Source organism: Anthonomus grandis, chromosome 9 (assembly GCF_022605725.1).
Source record: "Anthonomus grandis grandis chromosome 9, icAntGran1.3, whole genome shotgun sequence".
Classification (NCBI taxonomy): domain Eukaryota; kingdom Metazoa; phylum Arthropoda; class Insecta; order Coleoptera; family Curculionidae; genus Anthonomus; species Anthonomus grandis.
The window spans coordinates 29942395-29951188 of NC_065554.1; the positions used below are offsets into that span (position 1 = coordinate 29942395).

At 30.6% G+C, this 8794-nt stretch overlaps 1 protein-coding gene across 1 annotated transcript; it reads left to right on the top strand.

Annotated features, from left to right (window-relative positions):
* The first annotated feature begins 3312 nt into the window (after positions 1 to 3312).
* On the top strand, positions 3313 to 8794 carry LOC126740284 (pre-mRNA-splicing factor ISY1 homolog). The gene is made up of 4 exons (XM_050446240.1): positions 3313 to 3586; positions 3747 to 3769; positions 7851 to 8481; positions 8615 to 8794. The coding sequence occupies exons 1-4, from the start codon at positions 3584 to 3586 to the stop codon at positions 8771 to 8773; spliced, it is 816 nt and encodes a 271-aa protein (XP_050302197.1). The 5' UTR covers positions 3313 to 3583; the 3' UTR covers positions 8774 to 8794.

Sequence of the window (8794 nt, forward strand, 5' to 3'; positions counted from 1 at the left end):
AGAAACTTGAAATCATTCTTAATACTTTAGTGGAAAAATCAAGAAAATCCATGAAGTAGACAAAATTTTATTCAATTTTTAAAAAATCAAGTTTTTATTCCAACTTTTAATTTTTTTTTATATATTTCAAATAACTTTGGAAGCTTGTAACTTTGGTTCTATTGCTTTGATTTACTTCATTTTTAGTTTAAAAGAAACTCGAAATCCTTCCTAATGCTCTACTAGAAAAATCAAGAATCAAGTTTTTAATTTTCTTAAAAATATTTTAGATAACTTTGGAAGCTTGTAACTTTGGTTCTATTGCTTCGATTTACTTCATTTTTAGTTTAAAAGAAACTCGAAATCCATCCTATTGCTTTAATAAAAAATCAAGAAAATCCATGAAGTAGATCAATTTTTATTCAATTTTTCAAAAATTAAGTTTTTATTCCAATTTTTAATTTTTTTTTAAATATTTCAGATAACTTTGGAAGCTTGTAACTTTGGTTCTATTGCTCCGATTTACTTCATTTTTACTTTAAAAGAAACTCGAAATCATTCTTAATACTTTAGTAGAAAAATCAAGAAAATCCATGAAGTAGACAAAATTTTATTCAATTTTTAAAAAATCAAGTTTTTATTCCAACTTTTAATTTTTTTTTATATATTGCAAATAACTTTGGAAGCTTGTAACTTTGGTTCTATTGCTTTGATTCACTTCATTTTTAGTTTAAAAGAAACTCGAAATCCTTCCTAATGCTCTACTAGAAAAATCAAGAATCAAGTTTTTAATTTTCTTAAAAATTTTTTAGATAACTTTGGAAGCTTGTAACTTTGGTTCTATTGCTTCGATTTACTTCATTTTTAGTTTAAAAGAAACTCGAAATCCATCCTATTGCTTTAATAAAAAATCAAGAAAATCCATGAAGTAGATCAATTTTTATTCAATTTTTTAAAAATTAAGTTTTTATTCCAATTTTTAATTTTTTTTTAAATATTTCAGATAACTTTGGAAGCTTGTAACTTTGGTTCTATTGCTCCGATTTACTTCATTTTTACTTTAAAAGAAACTCGAAATCATTCTTAATACTTTAGTAGAAAAATCAAGAAAATCCATGAAGTAGACCAATTTTTATTCAATTTTTCAAAAATTAAGTTTTTATTCCAATTTTTAATTTTTTTTTAATTATTTTAGATAACTTTGGAAGTTTGTAACTTTGGTTCTATTGCTCCGATTTACTTCATTTTTACTTCAAAAGAAACTCGAAATGATTCTTAATACTTTAGTAGAAAAATCAAAAAAAATCCATGAAGTAGACCAATTTTTATTCAATTTTTCAAAAGTCAAGTTTTTATTCCAATTTTTAGTTTTTTTTTTAAATATTTTAGATAACTTTGGAAGCTTGTAACTTTGGTTCTATTGCTTCGATTTACTTCATTTTTAGTTTAAAAGAAACTCGAAATCCATCCTATTGCTCTAATAAAAAATTAAGAAAATCCATAAAGTAGATCAATTTTTATTCAATTTTTCAAAAATCAAGTTTTTATTCCAATTTTTATTTTTTTTTTTAAATATTTCAGATAACTTTGGAAGCTTGTAACTTTGGTTCTATTGCTCCGATTTACTTCATTTTTACTTTAAAATAAACTCGAAATCCTTCTTAATACTTTAGTAGAAAAATCAAGAAAATCCATGAAGTAGATCAATTTTTATTCAATTTTTCCAAAATCAAGTTTTTATTCCAATTTTTATTTTTTTTTTAATTATTTCAGATAACTTTGGAAGCTTGTAACTTTGGTTCTATTGCTCCGATTTACTTCATTTTTACTTTAAAAGAAACTCAAAAACCTTCTTAACGCTCTAATGGAAAAATCAAAAAAATCCAAGAAGAGGGACATTTTTATTCAATTTTTTTGTTTGTCAAGTTTTGTTTTTCGGCTTATAACATTCCTCAAAAAGAAGTTCTCAAAGGTCCACCCTTGTACAAGGCTGTCATTACATATGACAAATGTATAGAAGGGTTTGTAAATCACCCTGTATACATTGCTCCATACTGAAAGACAACCTCCAACGAGCAGTAAACAATTAAGCTCGTTAAAAAATCAAAAATCTCTATCCCCCACATATTCTGTAATTAATTATTAGATGAAAAAAATTCGAGTGATATTGTCATTTTTTTTGTTGTTGTAAAGGTTGCCAGATCGGTTTTTTTCATAAAAACAATAGAAAATTAAATAAATCTGGCAACCCAGCAATATTTATATATATATATCTATACTGTATGCGTATTTGAATCTATTATAGTTCGTTCTATTCCTTGTTATTCTATTCTCGATTCTATTTTCTTAACAAATCGATGATGATGATGATATTAGTAGCTCTTATGTAGTTAAATTGTTATTATGTAACGTTTTAGAAAAGTTTATTTTTCCTTATTATTATAGCAATAATAAAATACTTAATATTATCTAAAATGCTTTCAAGGCAAACTAATTTACTATACCGGGTGGTTCTCATACAACTTCCTTTTTTTTTGTGAAAAAATCATTCAACTTGGCAACTCTGTCTAGTCTACATGTCTCTGTCAGAAAGCGTACAAACAGCATTTCGTACGGCAATGTTGCCAAACGTGAGGGGAAGTTGAGAAACACTCAGTAGTCACTTTTTTGGTACGCACTTTGTACATCCGAATGTAAATAAGATTAAAACGAGACGGCGCCGATGTATCGTTAATTATATTAATAATTAATTAATTGCTAAAATTAAAACATTTATACACCAAAATATTGTGATCTTTAAACAAAACAAAAATCGTTTTTACGATTTTACTTATTGAGCTTTCGTTTTCAGAAAGTGCCATATTATTATTATATTTAGGGTTTGTTTATTGTTAATTACTACTATTGTTTTTTTGTTGCAGTTTGTAGGATTTTCCTTAAAAATAAAAATATTTCTCTTACAGAACAATCTTTTTTTTTTATTTAAGTAATCCCATTATTACCAAACAAACCGCTCTATGCAGTTGTCATAGTCGAAGGTTTAAACGCTTGGCAACGTCGCGATCTTTTATAACTGTCATTTCAGGGGCGTAGGCACTATTATAAATTAATAAGCAAATTTGCCAAATTGGGAGAAATGTCTTATTTTATTATCCCACATTTTACTAATTTAGTTAGTTCCAGAATAATTTAAGAAACGAGTTTTTTTTAGATGCTATTGATGTTATTTGTCCCAAAGAAATTTTTTCAAGTAAACACATTTGGCAACATCGTAGTGCGTGATGCTGTCTGCACGTCTGTCCACTTTGACAGTTAACACTTCCGAGCTCATTTTGAGGTTATGGTTTCTAGTGGGGAATTTTATGGCTAATATTTATTCTCATAATAATAAATACAGTAGTTACTTTATTTAATGCTTATAATTTATTTTAAGTTCTACAAGTAGCCCAATACAGCAGTTTTAATAAAAAAATGACTTTTCAGTATATAACCCTGAAGTGGTTTTGAGGTTATGTTGGAGCATTTATAAACAAACTTTATAACATCGTAAATAAACAAGATATTAAAGTTTTAGGTGTATTTTTAACTTGAAACCTACAACAAAATGGTAAGTAATTGTAATATTAAGCTAGTAATATGTAAAAACCAGTATATAATCAATTAAATTGAGTTTATGGGTATCCCGAGTCCATACTTTCAACTAAGTCCTTCATTTTTATAATATAACTAATGTGAATGTTAATAACCTATTTTTTTTTAAATTTTAGGCAAGAAATGCAGAAAAAGCTATGTAAGTACCTTAAAACTATGATTATTATACATTATGAACGCCCCAACATGTTTTGGATGCATTTTCACACTTTTTGTCAAACATTTTTTAATCTCAAAACCAGTTCTAACATAAACGCTTCTAACACGAACCCAGATATTTTATTCCCTGCTGTTGATATTAAATTGTTTTCTGAAGCAGGTGCTTGATTCACTAAATCAATAAAAGAACCAGATTTAATTCCATCTCTCTTAATAAAAGACTGTGTTTACTCACTCGTTGGACCTGAGTTACATCTCTTTAATCTGTGCCTTTATACCCATTTCATTCCCACTAAAGGAAGTGCTTCAAATTGTGGGTAGGCAGAAGTGGGTTTTATTGACAAAAAAAAGGCAATAAGGCGCAGATATTAGTAATTATAAACCCGGTCCTAAAATGCCTTTAAACATTAATACAGAATAGAATTTGCTATCAAGTACAAATATCAGAAGTAAAACAGATGTAAGAAAAACATCTTTTTCGACAGTAGATTTTTTGCTCCTTGTATTACATCATTACAAATTACTAGGTGTAGGGAGCTTATATAGCCTTATCAGGTTTATTAGGGCAACAGTTGGTGTCATTGATATCGCTCCTGTCTATATACATTGGACATATCGATGGTTTAAAGCGCAAATATTGTATGTCCAAATTTATAAATTTTGCAGAAATACAAAAAATAGATTTTCTTTCGCATGTGAGTTCAGGTATTTGTAATACCAATATATTATGATATTACAAATAGCTATCATCATTTTTAATAAAAATAGTTATAATTCAAAATATGCTGGACATACAAGAAATTAAATTTCCTCGAGTGGACATACTACAAATAGGCTTAATAAAAAAAAACTAAAAATTTATTTATTATTACAATTTCAAGATTTTATTGAGAAACAAAGCTTATCGTATTATCGGCATTTTAATCCTCTTCATCGTCGACGTTAGGATTTGTTTTATATGGAACAAGATCTTTGGCTTTCTTTGAACTCGGTAAACTTTCAAAATAACTTTTGTATGCCATGGGAATAATTTGCTTAAGAAGCAAATAAAGTAAGTCTTTTTTTTGGCTTCTGAAATTGGCAATCTTTGTTTATATTTTTGTGCTAAGTCCAGAGTTTCCCATGATACAGTTTTCTTTTTTCTTCCTCGCAAAACATCAAATTCTAAGAATTCATTAGCAGTGAATGGTTTAGATTTATCAAATCTTAGCCATTTAATGTGAAGCCATTTTATTTGTTCCTTAGAAGTATTTACTGCATTACAAGTGACGCCAGTTCCTGTAAGTCATAAAAATCTGGAAAAGCAACTTTATAGACCTGATACGGACATGGTTTTTTCTTGCCATTTCTATTAACAACCCCCATTCTTCGGTTGTGAAAATTTTGCGATGTTTAGAAACATGTGACACAGTCTGAGGTAAGTTGTACAAATACTTTAATAGGCACGTACCAATTTCTGAAGCTCCTTTAGAGCAATGAGTTTCATCCCAAAGGAAACAGTGACCACTGTGATCAAACGAATCAAATATGGTGAAATTAAAAACAGAGAGCTTACGCTTGTAATAGATTTGAGAATCAGCGGAAAAGGGACTAACAAAATAGCCTTTAAATCCAAAGAAATTGCTCGGTAGATTGAGTCTTCTAATGATCTTTTTTTATCTGCATCTTTCATCTCCATTGCTTCTTTCTCCTTCCTTTTTTGTCCAAATTGGTTTTGTCTGTAGCGCTATAATACACATTGCATGTGGAACATTGGTCCTTTTTAGGGACATGGAACGACAATTGTGGATCATAACTATTAAATATTTTTCGGTAAACATTAATAGAAACAAGAGGGATTGATTCACTTGTACAATAAATGTCAATATGCAAACGATACATAACAGATAAATTTAAATCAGCTGCCAAATACAATTTTTTCGTATCGCGCCGACTGTAGTGACTTTCCATACGAGGAAAGCTGTCTATATGTTTTTTAACATGATTTGTTGCTTTTTCGGATGTAATATTGGCAGGAATTTTTCCTTTTCGTCCATCAGTACCGATATAAGCTCCACCTGGACCACGTTTTTTCAAAGAAAGGTCAATAATTTGCAAACTTATGCTAAAAGTTGCAATAATGCTGTCAATAATACTACAGCGCACATTTATGTTATGTCCGGATATACAATATTTGAGCTCTTGTTAATTGTTCTAAAAAAACACAAATATTGTATGTCCGGACTTACTATATTTGTGCTTAGACAGAACTTATTAGTCTGTGGTTTTACAATATGAGTGAACTGTTGATCCCCACCTTACTCAAATTCAAATTCAAAACAAATTTATTTATCATGAAGGTAAATAAATAATCATATACAATATTGTAGCATAATAATATACATATGTTGTACAACCTATCAAATACATGATAAATAGGACCATGCCTCGATTATAGAGAACCGTTTACACAGGTTCATCATAAGATAGAACCTGTGTGGCATAGCCCTTCAAAAATCTTAAAAGTAAAAAGTAAAAAAAAAAGATTTTCTTAATTAATCGAGACATGCATGTGTATCATATTTAAGTATTTAAGTAAGGCGAAGCAGGCGGGGGTTCTGGATATGCAGGAAAGGTAAATTAATTAATATTTATAACAATAATAAGTAGACAGCAATAGAAGACCGAGCGGCTCAGCTCTTTTAATTTTTACTGTAGATTAAGTATTGTTTTTTTGAGAATCAAGCAGTTTATTACGAATATATTTTTTATATGCAGTAAACGGAAAACTTTTGCAATTAGCCGAAAGTCTATTCCAAAGTTGAGAGGCGACAAAAACAAAAAATTTTTGAAAATTTGCTGTTCTATGTTGTGGTATTCTAAATAAATTTATAAATCTAGTGTTATGCTCATGAAGAAAATTTGTAAAATTGTTAGCTAAATATAATGGCTCCCTAGTTTTTATAACTTTATACACGAAGGAATACATGTGATATTTTCTACGATTTTTCATATTTAGAATTAAGTTATTGTTTAAATAAGGAGAAATGTGACTTCTAAATGGAATTTTGTAGGAAAAACGCATACAACAATTCTGAAGTTTTTGTATTGAGTAAGCGGAGTCTTCAGTCAATGAATCCGAATATACCACATCACAATAATCAAATAAGGATAAAACAAGTGTGTTACATAAAAAATATTTAGTTTTAGGAGGTAAATGGTTTTTTAAGCCGTAAAGTTTTCTTAAGCGCATGTATGCAATTTTGAGCTTATTCTTTATATGTGTTTGAAATGAAATACCGCTATCAATGTATACTCGTAAGTTTTTGACCTCTCGTACTACTGGTAGCTGCTCATTACGAATTTTTGCATTTAAAGTTGTTGCTGCATTAAGGGCGTTCTTTCCACCACCCAGAAAAATTATACATGATTTAGACGAATTTAATTTCAAATTATGGTCGCAGGAAAAGTTATCTATATTTTGTAAATCCTTATTAAATTGTTCTTCTATTATGGGTAGAGTTTCACGTGAAAATAAAGTATACAGCTGGGAATCGTCAGCATATTGTTGTAACATTGAGTACTTTATGCAGGATTTCATATCTGCAACATACAATGAAAAAAGCAACGGCCCCAAAATAGAACCCTGGGGAACACCAGTAGATACAGGATAATAACTTGATTTTTCAGTTGTAGAAGCCTTGTTGATTACTACGCAATTCACTCTATTATTAAGATATGACTTAAAGAAATCAATCGCGTTATTCGAAAAACCAAAATAATAAAGCTTTGCTAATAACATTTCGTGGTTTAAAGTATCGAAAGCTCTACTAAAATCCAATAATCCAAGACATGTTATTTCCTTTTTTTCCTCATTTACCCTACAGTTATTAAGAAGGTGTACTAGACTCGTCATTCTGGACATACAATGTTTGTACAGATTATAGATCCGCCCTACTGGGTTCAAACTATACCTTTACCCCCAAAATGGACAAAAAGTGGACATACAATATTTGTGCTATAACTCATCGATATTATAATCAGAACCTTTTTAATCGAATTTGTCTTTTTTTTTTTTTTAGGACAACTTTGGCTCGTTGGCGAGCAGCCCAACTGAGCGAACAAGAAAAAGTGAAAAAACGTCGCCCCTATCTCGCCTCCGAATGTAAAAGTTTGTACGCGTGCGAAAAATGGCGGATGCAAATAATCCGCGAAATCGCGAAGAAAGTGGCCCAAATCCAAAACGCCGGCCTGGGAGAGTTCCGTATCAGAGACCTGAACGACGAAATCAATAAGTTACTTAGGGAAAAACGCCATTGGGAGGAACAAATTAAAGAACTGGGAGGACCGGATTATCAGAAGGTGGGCCCGAGGATGTTGGACCACGAAGGCAAAGAAGTGCCCGGCAACAGAGGTTACAAATACTTCGGGGCTGCCAAAGAGTTGCCGGGCGTAAGGGAACTGTTTGAGCAAGAGCCTCCACCTCCGCCAAGAAAAACCAGGGCAGAACTGATGAAGGATATTGATGCAGATTATTATGGTTACATGGACGATGATGACGGGATTTTAATACCGTTGGAGCAGGAAGCGGAAAGGGTTGCCGTGCAGAAATCAGTGGAAGAATGGAGGGCTAAAAAAGAGGCCAGAATGGAGACCAATGAGGCTTCTGATGAAGAAGTGGAGGAGGTGAATATATATGCCGATAAAGATGATGTAAGTTTTCTCGAAAAGTTTGGACTAGCCATATATAGTTGATTGAATCAAGTACTTGAATAATAATTATTGTCTGTGAAACAGAAATTCAGAAGGAAAGATTTTGTTTGACTGTTGAGATTTTTTTTTATAGGATAACGAACGAGAAGAAGAAGAAGAACTGATAATAGATGGAACCCAACAAAGGTTCGTGGCCCACGTGCCAGTTCCGTCCCAGCAAGAAATCGAACAGGCTCTACTCAGAAGGAGAAAACAGGAATTACTAAATAAATATGGCATTCCAGAACAATAAATTAATTTCAGTAAAACGAAA

Bases quoted from the DNA above. Each gene is read 5' to 3' on its own strand.
- LOC126740284 (XM_050446240.1), top strand. The intron at 3,770-7,850 runs GTAAGTACCTTA...TTTTTTTTTTAG, and splicing joins AGAAATGCAGAAAAAGCTAT to GACAACTTTGGCTCGTTGGC. The intron at 8,482-8,614 runs GTAAGTTTTCTC...TTTTTTTTATAG, and splicing joins TATATGCCGATAAAGATGAT to GATAACGAACGAGAAGAAGA.